Source organism: Solanum dulcamara, chromosome 4 (genome assembly GCF_947179165.1).
Source record: "Solanum dulcamara chromosome 4, daSolDulc1.2, whole genome shotgun sequence".
Classification (NCBI taxonomy): domain Eukaryota; kingdom Viridiplantae; phylum Streptophyta; class Magnoliopsida; order Solanales; family Solanaceae; genus Solanum; species Solanum dulcamara.
Window position 1 is genome coordinate 25162005 of NC_077240.1, and position 20367 is coordinate 25182371.

General features: G+C 33.1%; 2 protein-coding genes across 2 annotated transcripts; one reads left to right on the top strand and one right to left on the bottom strand.

Moving 5' to 3' along the window:
• Window positions 1-472: 472 nt before the first annotated feature.
• Window positions 473-7475, top strand: LOC129887088 (ADP-ribosylation factor 1). The gene is made up of 7 exons (XM_055962044.1): window positions 473-628; window positions 1338-1497; window positions 1931-2001; window positions 6631-6750; window positions 6913-7031; window positions 7125-7206; window positions 7296-7475. The coding sequence occupies exons 2-7, from the start codon at window positions 1350-1352 to the stop codon at window positions 7299-7301; spliced, it is 546 nt and encodes a 181-aa protein (XP_055818019.1). The 5' UTR covers window positions 473-628; window positions 1338-1349; the 3' UTR covers window positions 7302-7475.
• Window positions 7476-8704: 1229 nt separating this feature from the next.
• Window positions 8705-10914, bottom strand: LOC129887087 (galactinol synthase 1-like). The gene is made up of 4 exons (XM_055962043.1): window positions 10449-10914; window positions 9905-10228; window positions 9585-9719; window positions 8705-9224 (listed from the first exon to the last, which is right to left on the bottom strand). The coding sequence occupies exons 1-4, from the start codon at window positions 10785-10787 to the stop codon at window positions 8994-8996; spliced, it is 1029 nt and encodes a 342-aa protein (XP_055818018.1). The 5' UTR covers window positions 10788-10914; the 3' UTR covers window positions 8705-8993.
• Window positions 10915-20367: the final 9453 nt, after the last annotated feature.

Here is a 20367-nt window from a genome sequence, read left to right on the forward strand (position 1 = left end):
AGAACATTCCTTCGAAAGTTGGATGTTGCAATTTTTTCCCACTCCGAAAAGGGTATCGCCACGTGCATTCTTCATGCTACCACATGCTTAAATCAAATTTATGCAATACAAACGGTCCCTCTTTTCGACTGTGATTTTGGTCAGAATCGAAAAGCAAAAAATATTACTCTTCAAGCTTTCTGGCGATGTCATTAATGAGTCACTTCGTTTTTTGCAACAAACACCTAGTGTCTTCTTGCATTGAATGCCCTGATCATGTGTCATCTAGCCGTTGAATTATAACCGATGTATCCATTTGTTATAATCCTTTCTTTTTCACCATAAATACTTCTATAGTGTTTTAATTTTTGAGTTTTTAAGATCTTAATAATTAAAATCTAATTAAATAAGTAAAGTGTCATGTTAATTACGGGCCAAATGTTACAAATTGCATAGTATTAAGGGTCACGAAAATGCGTTAATTAGAGTGAGAAGCGCGTATAGTGGAGATTGGAGAAGAACAATATATTAGCTGGAGGACCTTATAAATTGTGGGGAGCTTCTATTTTATTCATCACGACCGAAAATAGAAGACAGCTCCAAGGAGGACGAGATCTCTGCTTCCTCATTTCTCTCCTCTTTCTCTCAGGTACTTCTTTTTTTTCCTCTTAATGAAGAAATCTACCTGCAGATTAGCTAGGTTTTTATCCTCTTCTAACGCTTATATTCATAGATCCGACGACTCTGATTGATTTATTGTCTTTCTCGATTGTGATCTGTATTCACCGTACTCCCTTGATTGTGTACGGATCGTGTTTTTTTCTTCTTCATTGAAATTTTGTTTGCATCGATCTGAAATCATCCAACTTTGACATTTGTGCCGGCGTTTTGATCTGATCTCCTACATCAAACTGTCATTCTATTAAGTGCAAACAAACGAGGCATTACTGGATTGATGGATCTCATTCTTATCAATTAATGCTAGACTGATCCGGTCAACCGTCTAATTACTCCATAGAAATCATTACGGTTGCTTTTATTTTTATTCGATTTTTGTATTTGATTCATTTTTACCTCTTGTTGTAATGTGACGACAGTAAATTATTTGACACACATGATACGGATTATTTTACAAATCTTATGATTTTAATTTAAAATCTATTGGCTTATTACTGTTGTGTTCATGTCAGTAAATTATTTGACATACTTGCTGATTGATGATGCGGATTATTTTTACAGATCTTATGATTTTATTTTAATGTCTTTTTGCTTACTACTATTGTGTTACAACTCATAGAGATGTATGTATACCTCCTTAATTCTGCTACCTAGTTGTTTAAACGTTGTCAAATGTGCAGCAAAATTCAAAGATGGGGCTGTCTTTTGGAAAGCTTTTCAGTCGGCTTTTTGCCAAGAAAGAGATGCGTATACTGATGGTGGGTCTTGATGCTGCTGGTAAAACAACCATTTTGTACAAACTCAAACTGGGAGAGATTGTCACCACCATCCCTACCATTGGTATGCTACTAACATTTGTGTTCACAGTTTCAGAAGTTCTATATGAGGGCATCCAAGTTTTCTTTGATTAGCTTAATATTTTATTTATTTATTTTTTTAAAATTTCTTGTACAAACGATTGCATGGTGAAATGCAATTTACTGTTTTTGTTGTCTTTCCAATCAACACCTGCTTTAAATGGCTTTTCATTGTGCTAGAATTTGTATTTCTCTGATTTATTCGTTATGTGATCTTTGTTATCTATCCTATCAATCAGTGGCTTTAAGATGGCTTTTTCATTATCCAATACTAGTCCCGCCAAAAGAAAGATTGCTTTCATTCTATGATTTTGTTATTTCTTAATGATTATTTACTTATTTCTTATGAATATACACGACGGTTTTTGTTATTGTCTTTACACTTGTTATTTAATGCCAGCTACCTTACATTTCAGGTTTCAATGTGGAGACCGTGGAATATAAGAACATTAGCTTTACAGTTTGGGATGTCGGGGGTCAGGATAAGGTATGTATTCCAGAAGACTTTCAGCATTCTCCATCCTTGGGTTACTTGTGAAAACAATAAAGAAAAATGAATTAACTTAATTCAAGTAAATTGTTACCAGGCTATGCTGTTGTTAAACTTAATATAAGGCCTTGGAATCAAATGAAGGTTAAACAATCACTTTGTTTGGATTGGCCATTCGTGGTAGGAATTTGATGTTTTAGGCATAGGGTGAAAATGAGCTGAGCAAGCTTGCAAACTTGTTGGTTTGGCTTGACGGGAGTGGGGGACGGCCCTACGCGCAGGCTGATTAAACCAGCTCAAATTATTAATTTTCAAGATCCACAATTTCTTTTCGGATTAAGCGAATTTGTTGAAGGAAGTATTGCCTTTTGGTTTCATCTTGTGCCTATTGAATCTACTTGTAAAAGTTTCAGCCTCCCTAGCTTTAAGACTTTTGCTTCAACCTCGAGCCATGTAAGTTAAAAGTTAAAGCTTGGTTAGTCTCAACGCAAAGCTAAAGCTGTGACCTAATACATCAGTCGAACTGAGCATACCATACAAGAGCTTGCCTCGGCTAAGCTCGTTTGAACCCCTAGTGAAGAGTCAAAAAAGTAAAGTCTAGTTTAAAGGCTTAACAGACCACTCTTTTGTTTAAGGTCCATATTTTTATTTGATAATTATTCTTGGAGAGAATTTCATCAAGTTCATTTTATGAAAATATGAATTACATACCTAGAGGTGGCAAGTGATTCCATTAAAGTACAATGCATTCTTCACTGAAGAAACTATACCTTTTCTTTTTGTTATATCAGAAAAGAATCAGTCTTATACGTATGAGTTCTGGTAATCTTCTTTGTTTCTTAAACAATTCATCAAAGCATCTACAGAAACAGCATACTTCCAACCCCATGTCAACTTCTCATTGCCCTTAGGGGTGGGCATGGCATGCTAGATACCGAATACCATACCGAAACCGAAATTTTTAATACCGTGGTTTGGGTTTTATGGTATTTGGTACACATTTTTTACAAGTTTGGTATTTGGTATTTATAAAAAATACCGAAATATCGAATACCATACCGAAGTATATAGTTACATAAAATTCATATATATGTAACTATATAATACTAGCAAATATATGAAATAGTAACTAAGTATTTAGATGTTGAAATTTTAATTACTCTATCTTTATTTAAATGTTCTTTTTGGGTGATTGTTTAACAAAGAGAATTGTTTGTACTTTATTTTGAATATTTTTTTACATGTATAAGGTATTACTATGATATAATCAAAACTTTTCTTGAAAAGCCAAAATCATAATTGTTTATTATACGGATATATGTAAGCTGAAGACTTGAAGTTGATCTAACTATGGTAACCGATTTACCGTACCGTAAAATACCAAAATCGAACTTTAAAATACCGAATTAATTTGGTATGGTAATGGTATAGCATTTTAAAAAAAAGTAAACTAGAATTACCAAACTAACTTTTCAATACCGTACCATGCCCACCTCTAATTGTCGTCCAGAAAAAAGAATTAATGGGAAAAAACATATTTGAAGTACTTATTGTTGTTATTTGTGTAATAATCTCATGTTAGAGTCTTATAAATGATACTTAAATTGTACTTGACATAAATCTAAGTTGCATGGACTCTTCATTTTTGTTGCCGAATTGTGGACACGTGTGCGGGTGCAGGATTGAAGATATGTCATTTCCCATATATTAGATCTATTTTATCTTGTATTTTGAGAAATCAAAATCTCAATTTCCCCTCCAAATTTGTCTATGGAGAATGAAAGATTGAATTCTACAACATATATGTAAGTTTTCTAGATGTCTCTTAAAAATTAGAATATCTTTATAGCTCTAATTTTATAATTTTGATTTTTTTAGCCAAATCCTAGCACCCGTATCCATACCTGGATCCGTACCCCCGAGTCTTAAAATTTAGATTTTGTGAGATCCCCTCGGATCCGCATCCGTGTGGTATGCCTGCACTTGAGTCCAAGCAACTTAGACATAAATGAATGAATTCTCTATTTGACTTGAAATAGATGTACCCTTTACTTTGCATTATCATTCAACTATTCTATTTAAATAAAGCATAAAATCTCTATCTTGTAATACTTGATGAACAGGAAGAAAACGATTCAATTAGTTAGGACTAAATATAGAGAAGCTTTGAAAAGCAAGTTGTATTCCTCTAGAAGGTTTTGACTCATGTTCTTTGGTCATTTGAAGATTTCTCTACCCACTAAAAAAAGTGATTGGATATTTTGATTGTCCAGACCCAACTTATCGGTATTATTTGGATGAAGTAGTGGTAAAGGTATAATTGTTTAATAACGTATAACTTACATAAATCTCATAGTGTAAGGAGCAAATTACATCATATCCCTACCCTTTTTCAATTTACAAAAATTCCTTCAAATTTGTGTCATCCGGATACATAGGAGCCATCTGGATACATTAGACAACTTGGTTGTTATGTTTAAAAAGAAAATTAAAGGTAAAATTAAATGTTAATTCCACAAATCATTCAAAACAAATTAATATCAATCGCTTCCAAATTCAATCAATTCAAATTTCAAATGGTCTTCTCCCCAATTTATCCCAAATCGTAACAAATTTTCTTGTTCATCTTCTTCTTCACCAATTTTTTTCTTTTTATTTATCAGTTATCAATCTTTTAATTTTTTTTATAGCTTTTCATCGACAAATTTTTGATAATATGAAAATATACCTTTTCTTTTTCCATATTGTTGAGCAACTGATTGATTTTTTTTGTGATTTTTGTTGTTAATCTTTTTCTGATACATATGAATTTGGGTCTATTTTCATATTTAAACTTATGTATTCATGCCTTTAATTATTTACCTGATACTTAATTATTAAAAATTATATAATCTACCATGTATCAGTTATGTATCTGCAGACTTTCATTTTTGTTCATATTTATTCAAATTAGAAGGTTAGGTGTCCGTGCACATTACCCAAAAAATGCACTCGATACATAGACCCTAATGTTCTATAGTTAAAGCACTGTGTATCAAATTAATTGATATGTACATGATACATAATATATATTAAAATTCAACAGTTTCAAACATTATTACATGCATCATATACATATCAACTCACAATTGTGTTAATGTATCACATACAAAAAAATGTTATTGGCAACAATTACATTTATAATGTATCTTTTATAAAATACAGTATTTTTCAAACAAAATAATGCACATAGATAGTAATGTATCATGCACTATCTTTTTGGATATGATACGTAAATTCAAATTTATAATAAATGTATCTGATACATAGCGACTATCATACAGTAATGTATTTATCTCAAATCTAATATTTTATAGGCATTAATTATTTATTTAGTGTATCTAGTTAAGATATAATACTTATCAATTTAAACAAAATACATAAATAGTAATGTATCATGATAAAGTTACCCATCTCGAAAACACAATTCAAATTTAATGTATCGTAATGTTGTAACGAAAGCATTACGCATTAATTTAAGAAACAAAAACAACTAGATACGTTAAAAAATTGAATGTATATGTATCATAAAAAGATGAACAACAAAATTCAAAAAAACAACAACAATCTGATCAGCTGAAGGAAAAAAAAACTCACCTTTTCTATCCCTTTTTTTTGGGTAGGGGTGAGGGTGGGGGTGGAGGGGTCTTTTCCACAGTCACTTTAAAGGACGAAGATACATTCTTGTTTGGCTTCGCCTTCTCAACTTTCTGATTCGTCATTGATAATGAATCGTGCAATTGTTTGATCTGTTTTCAGTCCAATCTTTATCGTCAGATCAATCATAAACACGATCAATATTAGGTAAGTTTGACTGGGTACTCCCAATGCTACAAGGAGTATTATCCATATGTATCAAGAATTTGAATATGCAAGATAAAAAAAAAGAACACGGATGTATGAATTTTCAGATAGAAAAGACGAAAAACTACCTATTCAGAAAGTTGAAATCGATTGACTAGAGAGAGAATAAATTTGAAATTCAAAATTGTAATGAATAAAGTAACTATTGATTGAGGGAGTAAAAATAGGAGAGATTGGAGGAATGAAAATAGAAAGAAAGAATATTAAGTCATGTATCCGGATCTGTGGGGTTTTGGAGGAAAAAGAGGGATTTTTGAAATATTTTAGAATGGTAAGGAATAGTAGAAAATATGATAAATAAAATGTGTAGATATGTGATTTTTCCTTTAATAACACCTTGAAGACATTGCTTACCTTTGAAACTCTCCATCCTTGGGCCTTGTCTACCCAAAAAAGAAAAGAAAGAATCCTTACATTAATTAAAGGGAAAAACAAGAATGCTCTGAATCTTGAGAATATATAGCATATGGTAAAACATGATAATTATACATATAAACATCTGGTAGTGAGGTGGAAGAAAGAATTAGAACCTTTATATGCGTAAAATATACTAAGAAAAAAAGAAGAGAATTTTGTGCCAACAACTAGGTTTGATGCGTTTTGCCTTGCACTTGGCACTGTGATTGTCAAAACAAGCAACTCCCAGATTCAAGGAGATTTAAGGATAAATTTGACATTAAGGTTTGGGAAGGTGCTAACGAGAAACTTATATATGATCTGCAGATTCGTCCTTTGTGGAGACACTACTTCCAAAACACCCAGGGACTCATCTTTGTTGTTGATAGCAATGACAGAGATCGTGTAGTTGAAGCTAGGGATGAGCTTCACAGGATGTTGAATGAGGTATATATTGCAACTTTCAAGTGTGTCTTCTGATTTTGATGTAATAGTTTCGCCCGTCAAGTAGTATTGCCCTGTTGGGAGTGAGCAAATTTGTGCTTGATTCCTCCCTATTAGAAGAAACTAAAAGGAGACTCAACTCTAATATTGTCCTCACCTTCACAGGATGAATTGAGGGATGCTGTTCTGCTAGTGTTTGCTAACAAGCAAGATCTTCCAAACGCTATGAATGCAGCAGAGATAACTGACAAGCTTGGCCTCCACTCTCTCCGCCAGCGTCACTGGTAAATAAACTCGCCAATGTTGCCTCCCCCCTCTCTTCTCTCTCTGAGTGTTTTGGTAGCTCATGTATTAATGGTTATCGCATATGTATGCAGGTACATCCAGAGCACTTGTGCAACTTCTGGTGAAGGTCTGTATGAAGGGCTAGATTGGCTGTCAAACAACATAGCAAATAAGGTGAGTGTGAGATGTTCAACTTCTTACCGTCTACTACCTAATCAGATACAGTATGATTTTTACTCATTATTGCCAATTCCAATTTGCAGGCATAGAGGCTAAGCATCTTTGGACTCTGGATTATGGAATAGTGAAACTGTGTCAGAGTAGGCTTTGTCAATTACTTGTAAACGGTTCATTTGTTATCTTTCTTTTGTCCCAACATTTTATTTCTCAAGGATTCCTTACTGTGTGTTCTGCAGCGTCAAAATAAATTTTGAATTTAATTATCTTCATGGTCATTAATTTGTCTCCGTATCCATAGCTCCATCCCGCTGGATATATGCTCTAGTTGTTCCCTTCTTGTTCGGTAAGGATAGGGGGCCAACTCCATGTATTCATTAGCTACATCTCTGATTGATGTCCCATGTTTTATATTTCAAGGGCTTTTTATGTTCAATATATACATAATCACGAATCATGTTGCTTTGATGACAGAACGAGAAGCTAATTTGGTTGGTTAAGCATGGGCTTACACTCCATTTTTTGTTGCTTATACAACAAAAAACAATGGAGCTCAAGTGCAAGTAACTTTGTGAAATTTGCTGTGTCATCTAATATGTTTTGATTTGCAATAAGCTTGTTGCCTATAATAAACTGAGTTCTTGTTGAACCGACGTTGGCACACACTTGAATTAATGAAACACTTCTCTTTCCGCCTCACATGGAAACAGTTGCAGCACGATATCAGCTGCAGCTAGGGCTGTACAGGACAAACCGATAAACCGCACCAAATCGACAAATCGAACCAAATCGAAAAAAAAACCCGACTAATGGTTTGGTTTGACTTGGTTTGGTGTTTGAAAAAAAAACCCGACCATTATAGGGTTGGTTTGGTTTTAACTAAAAAAAGTCAAATCGAACCCAAATCGATTCGATTATAGATATACTACTTTTAAATTACGTTATACATAAAAATATTTATGAAAATGTAATTTATAAATATTTTTTCATAATTTTTGTTTTCTTTCTTACATTTAGATTCGGACTTGAGGCCCATCTAAATAATATACAAAAAAAAACTTATCTTATAAAGTTATATTATAAAATTAAAACTTCAAACAGTGTTGTGCCTCCATCTTATATGTTGATATTTTGTACTAGAACTCTTTTTAAGAAGCACTGCTCTGTGCTTTTTATTAGATACTATGAGAAACCCAAAAAAATCCAAAAAAACCCGAAAAACCCGAAAAATCCGAGAAAAATTGATATCGAAAAATCCGACTTTTATTGGTTTGGTTTGATTTATAAATTTAATAATCCGACACAAATGATTTGATTTGGTTTGTAAAAAATCCGAACTAATCCGATCCATTTACATCCCCTAGCTGCAGCTATGTCGGAGGACAATCTAAAAACCCAATATCAGCTTTTCACTGGTAACACAAAGAAAAGGGCAAAAACAACTAAGAAATGTTTCACATTGATCTTATCTCCTTATATTGTTTTGGGCGTTGTTATTTTTATATGTTTTCGTCAGTCCACTGTTCCGTAAATAGTTGAATGGTGTGCAATGAAGAACAAAAGCAAACTCTAGTACACCAAATATACCTTGCATTATCTTGTGAACCGACTCACACATTTCAATTAAAATATTACGAAATCGAAAGTGACAAGCGAATCATCCACAACTTCATTTGCCTAAAAGAACTTGCAAAACTATTAACAACTTCCTCTGCCTCTCCATCCCTCTCAAACATTTGTTGGTACGTGGGGCATGCTACATTAATTAACTTAATGTACCAAAATTAAGCAGCGGAGGGAGCTGTCACGTATTTGACCGCGCCAGCCTGGGCCATAGCAGCAGCAATCAGTGGTTGAAGCTGGTTCACTGCACCTATCACCTGGTTCGTGCCAACCGGTCTCTTGTAGTCCAGAGATTCGTCGTTGTAAATGTCCCACCACTTCTTCACCAGTAATTTTATGTCCTCCCTTTCCATATTCTCTTCTTTCCCTGTGTACCTCCATGGCTTTGATCCCTGCTCCATCATCGTTACAAGAAAAATCAGCATGACCGGAAAAAACCAAGATGATACAGACTATTTTTGGGACAAACTAAAAAGGAGAATAATATATTGGAATAATAATTTAAATTTGAAGTAACAATCCTAAATTATTTAAGAATAGATTTTCTATTCCTAATTTAATTTGATTTTTTATTATTATAAATAAAAATGTTAGCTAGTTTTTTTTCAATACAAAAAAACACAAAAATATATAGAAAAATACAAAATAAAATGATTAAGAGAGATCTCGTACTATAATTCAAGAGATTTTGAGTCTATAAATAAAATATTTTCCTATCTCATGTGAATTCAATACTCAAGTTAATTACTCACCGCTGCACAATAGTGTACAACTTTCACTTTATCCAGCTCAACATTCTCGGGATGACGCCATGACATAGCTAGAACAAAATTGTACACTAGTGGTATGGGTCTGTAGATGTTCTTGAAATACATATTCAGGAAATCCTGTCATATTCACAATATCAGTCAATCACCTTAAATCAACAACAATTCTTGAGTGATGCAGTGCAATATATATTGTACCCAATAGCTTTAATCCATACCTTAAAATTTATATATATGTTGAAATATTCTACTAGACATGTAGATATAGTAATAATTTGCAAACCTAAAATTTTCAACGAAAGTACCTGCTCTGCAAAAGGAGTAGGAGGGGTGATTCGAAGTTTATTCAAGATTTCTTCATAAGTAGGAAGACTAGGCTCAAACACAAGCATTCCAGCGTTGAAATAAAGGGATGGCGGGTGCCCCAATTCACGAGTAGGCCACTTAACTTTGTCCGGACACTGCTGACAGTAGCCGATTTTGTATTGAGGCGTGTGACTCCATGTTTTTTCACAGAAACAGTCCATCACTGCGTACAAATGACCATCCGACAAATCAAACAAATGATCTATGTTGTCATACACTTGAATGTCACCGTCTAGGTACATCATCTTCTTGTATTCCACAAACTGCATTCATGTAATGTTAAATAAATTATATGTCGATCGATTGATTGATTTATGGCCACACAAATATTCAATGATTTAATTTAAACGGGGTCATCCACGTGTAACGACTAATATGACGTAGCAACACTAGAAACATAGCATATGTCATGGTCCCATCCACCTGTAAGTACAAGTGTGCTGTAGAAACATGACACGTGTCAAGAATGGATCCCCCACTTACCTCCCAAATACGAAGCTTAGAGTAGTTGATGACGTAATAAGCCATTGCAAATTGAGTTTGGTTTTCAGGTGGGTAAACAGGTTCAATCTCCCTAACGATGCAGCCTTGCTCCTCCAGCATACGGAGGTGCTCCGCCGGAACATCCGGTAGCACCGCCACCAACAGCGGATACGCCGATTTGACCTTCCTCAAACCTTTTGCTAATCCAATCACACCTTTCACATAGTCACCATTTCCCGCCAAAAAAGTGACGTAGGCCCGGCCCAATGCAGAGGAACCCGGCCCATTCGTTACTGGTTTCGCTATTTTCTCGGTTATTCTCGTAATCACCGGAGCCATGGAAATCTGCAGGAGAATTAAGATGGTAATTATGTTGATTTTGTGTTATTTACTTGAATTGAAGAAAATATCTGTGGGGGAATGGTGTAATTTATAGAGGTGAATTAGGGGTTAGGATTCTCGTGATTATTGGATTGTGGCCGAACACCTGTGCGAATGATCATTTAATCTCACGGTTGAGATCATTCATTTTTTTTTCATTAAAAATAAATAAATTAATACTATTGGTTGTTATTTGATTGGGGAGTTGTTGCATGGATGAATCATGAATAGAAGACGCTGGAAGAAACTACTCCTCCCTGCGCCGAGTTAAGGGGACGCTAAAGTTTGTGTTTGGAGTTATTTAAATCCATTGATTTTTAGTTAATAATTGAAAATATATTAAGTACATATGAAAAGATCAATTTCACCTTCCAAATAAAAATAAGATAGAATATACTCAAATATACTTAATGAATATAAATTATTACTATAGTTTTAATGCTGTAATAAAAAATTAGTTAATTAATATGAAGCTCAAGGATCACGAGATTTATTATTTGTTGATAAATTTATTAGTTGAGTGTATAGATGGTAATCTCTTTATATGAGTTTTGAGTAATTCTTACTCCATGTTAAGATGCTCTTTTTAATTGATTTAGGTATAAGGCTTACGACTAGAGCCGAACCTATTATGTTCCAATCCTTGTTGAAAGTATGAATTTTAGTAAATTTATATCAAATCTTATTTTGTGAGTTTTTCCCCCCCCTTTTAATTGTGTTTAGATTTAAGATTTATTTGTTCTCAAGAAAATTTGACATTCTTTTAATGTTCTACTACCATTCCTTTTCAATAGCTGTTTTTAGGTAAAATTTTTAATACTGTTTTATCTCATATTAGTTGACATATTTTTCTTTCACACATTTTTTAAGAAATTAAGTTGCAATATTGCTTTACCTAGCAATATGCCGTTTGTATTTCTCTCTCACAATTCCGTTTTCACAATGCATTTCAAGTAACAGATTTGTATGATCCCAAAATATGAATATCTGATTTTTATGGATTAACGATAACAATACAATCTGTAAATTTAGTGTAGACATAGAAGGTTTTGATCCTTTTGTTCCGGAATGAACAACCTCTCATCATATTGCAGTAAGAAGAAGAAAAAGTTTAAATTTTTCTTCTTTCACTTTATCAAGTTGGAAAAGTACTCTTTCTCATTTCTCTGTTTATATATACCCTTGTAAGTACCATGATATAAGCTTTTACCTAAACACAATTGTAAAGAATGGCATTGGTCCAACTGTGACAATTTTATTGCCTTTATTTGTTCTAAATATAAGTCCTATGCACCCAATTAATGGGATTTGGTTCCACCATTATTGAAAGTGGCACCAGATTCTAACTTGGTGAAATTTCCAATCAATATGTGGTTATGACACATTCTATTTCAAAATATGGAAGGCCTATGGTTGGTTTTATTCTATTTCAAAATATGGAAGTACAAAGTCTTAGGGTAGGTTATGCAATTTTTTTACCTTTTATATATTTAATGTACATAGGGGTGAATTCAAAATTTAAAGATGCATGTTAATTGAAGCGATGTCGCGTGACATTATTATTATTTCATCGTAAAATATTGTTAAACACACATGAAATCTTATGTACATGAATAAATATAAATTAAAAGGGTAAAATTAACACAATACACTCGATGGTTAGATGGTCTTGAACCTCTCCCTACACATTGAGGTTCCCAGTTTGAATCTTGCAAAAATCACAAGAAGAATGAAGCGACGAAGTACATACTCTGCGATAATAATATAATTGTCGCTATATTATTAGTATTTATAATCAGTACTCTAAAAATTTTAATGACTTTTGATGCAATGATATCAACTCAATTGCCTCTGCCACTAGAAGAAAAAATTATTGTCACTAAATGTCTCTTTGTTATACTGCATGCACATAAAGAGATTTATTGTCCCATTCAAAAGATAAAAGAGATTAATTTTCAAACTCAAAAGATTAAGAAGGTAAAGTGAAATTTAATCTTTAATTTGAATGCGTTTGTTTGCTTCAAATCGAATTAGGAAGCATCCACCTGATTATGTTCATCTGTTTCTTTTCATCGTTTTTTTTTTAAATATTTCCTTTTCTAATATTGACATACTATCTATCTTCAAATAATACATCAATCTTGTGATATGTGCATAATACCACACAATTAGTTGAGCTGTGCACTCAAATTCCGGCAAATAATGTTGGTAGAGACAAGCTTTTACAAACAAAGGAAGAAACATGTATTGTTCAAAGAAGTTTGACATTTTAAAATCGAAAAGGGTAATGTTTGCCTAATTAAATTATTCATGTGAATAAGCTTAGAGCGGATATAAGAAGCCTAATCATTGTTTAATTTACTACTTATTTAGGATTTTGTGTTTGTTAGTACATAAGAAAACACATACGACATATATATATACTAATTAAGTGTACGCGTTTTGCATGTATGTATTGCGTTAATAAATAATAAGATAATAAATATACATAAAAAGAATAAATTGTTATGTGTACTTAATTTATTAAGTATAATTTTTTTTTTAAAAATAACGATAACAATTTTAAGATTAAAAAATATACTTACAACATGATAACTCACCATTACACTAATAATTAAGGAATAAAATTAAATATAGTGAACAAAATTGTGTCTTGATATCAAAAATTAAAATTATGTTGATATTGATTAAGAGTTACTTTATTTATTATAAAGTCAGAAATTATATAAATACGTGCCCAAATAAATACTCAAATTAATAAAGTTATTCTTCGTACATTATATAATATAGAAAGCCTAAACCTTAAACAAGAACAATCCAGTAAAATCCCACATCGTGGATCTGGAAAGCCTAAACCTTAAAATTCTTCTAATATTCTAACCATCTCTACTCTCTCAAAAGATAATCCCACCATTAATAAATGTTTTGTTCCAAACCACACCAATCTCCTCCGATAATTTCGTCGATAATTCTCTTTTTTTCCATTCCTCCTCTTATATTCTTTTGGATTTTTTGGTCTTTTATTTTCTTTCGCTTAAATGATAATATAGTATTTTAAAAATAGTTTAAATAAAAAAAGATTTTAGAAGAAAAATTTTAATCATTTTTAAAGTACCAAACATTACCAATTCTTATATTTTACAAATAAGTTATAAGAATTTTTATTACTTTAATTAATTTTAAATTCCTAAATATTAGGATAATAATTTTCAAAATATTTTTTTCACCTTAAATGTTAGGGATAATTTCAGAGACCTCCCTCTAAATTTAGCTTTATCAAGTTCACCTCTCTTATGGTTTACGATATTACACCTACCTTTCTTATTTTTATTTTTTTGTAACCATTCTTTAAATATATTTAAAACAAATATAAATTAATTTAGATTTGACAAATTTACCCTTCTTTATATTAGTTTCTTCATATTAATGAATATTATCAAAAAATTACTTCTTAACAAATACCTCCAAGACAAATCAGCACAAATAAATTATTATTACATTGATACACATGCATACTGACTAATTATTTTTTACCAAATTAAATCTCAAAATCAAAGTAAAGTAATCTGCAACAATAATTATCAAGGCAATAAACTATTCATTTTCACCGGTGATTTTATTTTTTAAGAAAATTTATCTGTGTTTATTTATTTTTCAGAAAATTTATTTTTGTTGATTTATTTTTAAAGTATTTATTAAATAAGACATTTTAAAAATAATATTCATTAATATGAAGAAACTAATATAAAGAAGGGAAAATTTGGTAAATTTGTCAAATGTGAATTAATTTATATTATTCTAAATAGATTTGAAGAATGGTTATAAAAAATGAAAATAGGGGAGATAGGCGTAATATTGTAGATCATAGGGGAGGTGAGTGTGATAGTGCAAAATCTGAAATCCCTTAATGTTATTTGATATCAATACACCAAAGTATAGTAATTCTAATTTTGTTGTTCTTTCATATAATTCTCAAAAAGTTTATATATGATGTTATTGCATTACATCTGTAATAATTTTAATTAATTTTAATTTGCAAGAAGTAGATCTCAAAAATGCTGATCCAAAAAAAAACACACAAGTTCTTTTCATGATAAAGTAAATTATTTGCTTCATTTCTTGAACAACACAAAATCAAAAATGAATCAACCTTATATCCGTAAATTACCTTCTCCATCTTTTAAACAATGCAAAATCAAAAATAAATCAACTTTATTTTCTTTCTTACGAAAATAAGATATTGAGACCAAAAATACTTGCCACAAATCTAATCGAAAGTTTGTTGAACAATAATTTCAATTAAATAAATAAAAATAAAAAATAGATTAAATCACAATTAGAATAAAAAATATTTAAAATGTTAAGTGGTGAATACCAACTCAAGCTGATCAGAATAGGATAGTGTGATCTTTAGCCAATTAAGATATTTTGTGATAGAGGTTGTTAGAGTTTGTTAGTCGGTTACCATGAGTTAGTTAGACAACTAACTATATATTATACTCATCTAATTATACATCATTGAGTGAATAGAAGTTTTAATTCTAGATATTTTTCTCTCATTTTTCTTCTCTGATCTCCAAGCACATAGTTGATCCTGTGAGTTAGAACTGATCATTCATGGCTTCTAACATGGTATCAGATCCATCACAGTCGATCTTAAGTGCCAGTTTATAACAACAACAACTGATCTCAAAAGTTTTCAATTACTTGAGGTTCCACACCAACAATGACTTTCAGATATGGACAAACCAGTATCAATGGGGACAATGTTCAACCAACACCAATGACTCGAGCAATGCCTCCTCCTGACCAAAATCATCCTCTATTCCAATAGCCAACAGACACTCCAGGTAGTTCTCTCATCTCATTTCAATTAACGGAATCTGATAACTATGCATTGTGGAGTTGATCTATGAGGATTGACTGCTAGGCAAGAGCAAGTTGGGATTTGTGGATGGTAGGTATCCTTAGTCCCAATTTCCACCAGTGTATCATGATCAGTGGAAGAAAGTGAATGCAGTAATACTATCATGAATCATGAATGCAGTCAAACCAGGTCTCTTAAGTAGTGTCGTGTGTGCATCGAATGCTAGTAAGGTTTAGGAGGACCTGAAGGAGCAATTTAATACGGTGAATGGATCTAGAGTCATTTTCCTTCATAGAGAGATTCACACTCTCACACATGGAGTAGTAACTGTAGTTGACTATTTCTCAAAGTTGCAAAATCTATGGGATGAGTTTGATGCTATCATGCCCTGCGGAGGGTGCTCGTGTCCAGAATCTCAAAGTTATCTTCAACACTTTGAATACCAGAGGCTACTCCAGTTCTTAATGGGATTGAATGAGTCCTATTCCCAATCTCAAACTCAGATCATGATGATCAGTTCCATTCCAAGTGTTAACAAAGCATACGCAATACTAGTGGATCAAGAAAGTCAAAGAACTCTAGCAAATTTCACTCAGGCAGTTCAAATTAATGAAAGTAGAGATGGAGTTACACTATTCAACAATAATTAGTTCTCTCATCAAGGATCCAGTGGAAGTTCCAAAGGGAAAAAACCTCAAGTGATATGTGAAATCTGTGGTTTCAAAGGTCATACAAGGGATAAATATTATATAATTGTTGGCTATCCTCCAGACTGGATGGATACGAAGAAAGAAGTTCCATCACAACACCAATCCAGTCTTGCAGGTAAATCTAGCCTTTATGCCAATTATGTTGATATGTTGACTACAAGAACAGGAGTAGGTGGACCTGTCTTTAGACACTGGCCTTAACAAATAGGACATCAGATGCCCATGCAACAATTAGTGCAAGGTTACACTTCATCATATGGAGATCAGATGCCTATGCAACATTTAAGAGTGTTTCCTCAAATGCGACAAGTTGATCTTCAGTAGATTAGTGGAGAATATTCACTGATGAACCAAAGGTCATACTTCACTCCTGAACATTACCAATATGTGGTTGATGTGCTAAACAAAGAAACTTTTGATGGCCTCATCTAGTACTGCTGCAGCAGGTATTTCGATCTCTCTACTGATCAATTATATTAATAACAATTGGATAGTAGACAAAAGTGATTCAAATCACATGACATCAAATATAAAAATGCTAAAAAAATGTCAAGACATTCCTTAGAGTGACAAGAGTAAAGTGCAACTACCATCAGAAAATATAGTCTCAGTATCCCACACAGAAAACTTTAGTGTATTTAAAGATCAGAACATCAGTAATGTGCTGTTTCTACCTGATTTTAAATACAATCTTCTATCAGTTTCTCAACTAATCAAGGAATTACCTCACTTAGCAATATTGTTTTCCTGATTTTTGCATTTTTCAGGATCTCTACACTTGACAAGTGAAGGAAATTGGTAGGGAATAACAAGGTCTCTATGTGTTGAAGGGTAGCTCAGGTTTCCAAACTCATTCTTGTCTTTATTCTCAATATAAAGCTACCAACACGACTAGTCAACTATCTAGTACCAATCATCTGTGACACTTAAGACTAAGACATGTTTCTACTGAAGTAATAAGCAAACATGGTGATCTTACTCATCTAGATAATACTAAGTCTCCCCACTGCATTGTATGTCCCATAACCAAACAAAATAATCTTTCATTTCCTGTTAGCACTATCAGATCCCATTGTATATTTAAGTTGTTATATTGTGATATATGGGGTTCATATAGAGATCCCACTTATGATGATAAGAGATATTTTGTTACTCTAGTAGATGATTACTCTATATTTACCTGGATATTCCTGATCCACTCAAAGTTTGATACTATTATAGTTTTGAGAAACATTATCAATAAAGTGAAAAATATATTTTTCATCTGTCAAAACCCTTAGAACTGATAATGGTTGTGAGTTTCTCAGTAATTAAGTCCAAAGTCTTCTCACCAGCTTTGGCATTCATCATCAAACCATTTGTGTATACACTCCACAACAGAATGGAGTAGCTGAAAGAAGACATAAAACCATTCTTGGCATGGCCAGATCACTCAGATTCTAGTTAACAATGCCTTTGAGATTCTGGGGTGAGTGTCTGAGTACCGAATGCTACTTGTTGAATAGACTTCTTTCCAGAGTCATTTGGCACAAAACTCCTTATGAGTTGTTGTATCTGCACCTACCTAGTCTGAGTTATCTTAAGAGTATTTGCATGTTTGTGTTATGCAACAAGTCCCAAGGTATTTGACAAATTTGCCTCTAGAGCAATTCCTACAGTCTTTATGGGTTACTCATCATCACAGAAGGGGTACAAACTATTTGAACTGGTACATAAGTCAATGTTGTTAGTAGGAATGTGGTGTTCAAGGAGGACATCTTTCCTTTCAAACACATGCAATGATCAGTATCTTTTGTCTTTCCAATTCTAGACTTGATAACTCCTAAAATGTACCTTGGCAGCTCAGATAAATCTACCCTAGAGAGGTCTCCACCTCCTGTATGAGATGTGGTTAATCACACACATTCTAGGCCTATTGTTCTTGAGCCTACATAATTGCTGGCTGATGCAAAAAGGTCCATAAGGTAGCATGACCTCCATCTTGGTTGCAGGAATATGTCACCACTCCAGTGACATCCAACTATGCCTATACTATATCCTCCTTTGTCACTTATTCAAATGTGAGCCCCTCCTACATGCATACCTTGTCAACTTACTCTTCTCACGAACCTCAATCTTTCAAGAAGGCTTCTCTTGATCACAGGTGGGTAGAGGCTATAAAATTGGAGATTGTTGTTTTTGAAGATAATCACCCTTGGAGCATTGGGGACTTACCCCCAATAAGTCTCATATTATTTGCAAATGGATCTTCAAAGTCAAATATAAGGCCTTAGGTGAGGTAGAGAGATTTAAGGCTGGACTAGTGGCTAAGTAGTTCAGCCAGAAGAAGGGTGTAGATTATACAGAAATCTTTTTATCAGTGGCTAAAATGGTCACTGTGAGATCAGTTATTTCTCTTGTAGCCTCTAGGAAATGGTTTATCTATCAAATGGATGACCATAATGCCTTATTGAATGTTGAGGTTTCAGAAGAAGTGTATATGAAGCTTCCTGATGGGTTTGCTAGACAAGGGGCACTACTAAGGTATGCAAACTTCACAAGTCATTATATGACCTTACACAGGTTCTTAGATAATGGAATAAGAAATTGACTAAAGCTCTAAAGATATAAGTTTTAAACAAAGTCATTTGACTACTCACTATTCACTAAATAGGATGGGAATGATATCACAATTGTTCTTGTGTATGTGGATGATCTTATAGTCATAGGGAGCAATCGCAAGTTGATCAATCACACAAAAGCTGAGTTGTAAACTAAATTCAAAATGAAGGATCTTGGTGAGCTGAAGTTCTTTCTGGGGATAGATATTGCCAGGTCAGAAAAAGAATTTGTGATGTCTCGAAGAAAGTATGTCTTGGAACTAATTAAAGAATTAGGAATGAGTGGATCTAAACAAACAGGCACACACTGTATCAAAAACTCACTTCAAAATAGTACGACAAGTGCATGAAGGGTGAGATAACAGACTCATTACTCAAAGACCCTGGTCCATCTCAAAGGCTAGTAGGGAGGCTATTGTACTTAAATACGATAGGATCAGACCTAGCATTCACAATATAAGTGCTAAGTCAGTTCATGCACAGTTCAAAAACCTTATACATGGAAGTAGCCCTGAGAGTTGTGAAGTATATCAAAGGATCACCTGGTCTTCGTACGCCCGTAGAATCCACAAACATCCTAACTGCATACTGTGACTCAGATTGTAGAAGATGTTTACAAACTAGAAGGTCAGTAACTGGCTACCTTGTGAAGTTTGAAAGAGCCTTGATCTCCTGAAAGTCTAAGAAGCAAAAGACAGTGTCCATAAGTTCAGCAGAAGCTGAGATTAGAAGCATGGCATCAACAACTACAGAGATTACCTAGTTGATGGTCTATTAAAAGAACTAGGTGTTGAAATACAAGTTCCTGTTCAGCTAATGTGTGATAGCTAGACAGCAATACAAATTGTTGCAAATTCTATCTTTCATGAAAGGACGAAACACATAGACATAAACTGTTATTTTGTAAGGAAAATGATCTATAAGGAGTGATCAGAACTAATCATGTACCTACCAAAGATCAGTTGGCTGACATACTAACCAAAAGTTTGGGAAAGGCTCAACATGAATACTTGTTAGATCAACTTGGTGTAAAAGTCTTGTTCAATCCATCAGCTTGAGCAGGGGTGTTGAGTGGTGAAAACCAACTCAAGCTGATCAGAGATAGGGTAGTTTGTCTTTTAGCCAATTAAGATATTTTGTGATAGAGATTGTTAGAGTTTGTTTGTCAGTTACCATGAGTTAGTTAGACAGCTAACTATATATTGTACTCATCTGACTACAGATCAATGAGTGAAACAGAAGTTTCAATTTCAGATATTTTTCTCTCCTCTTTCTTTTCTGATCTCCAAGCACATAGTCGATTCTTTGAGTTAGAATTGATCCTCTGAGTTATTTTTACTATACATTTTAGGACTCTTTTA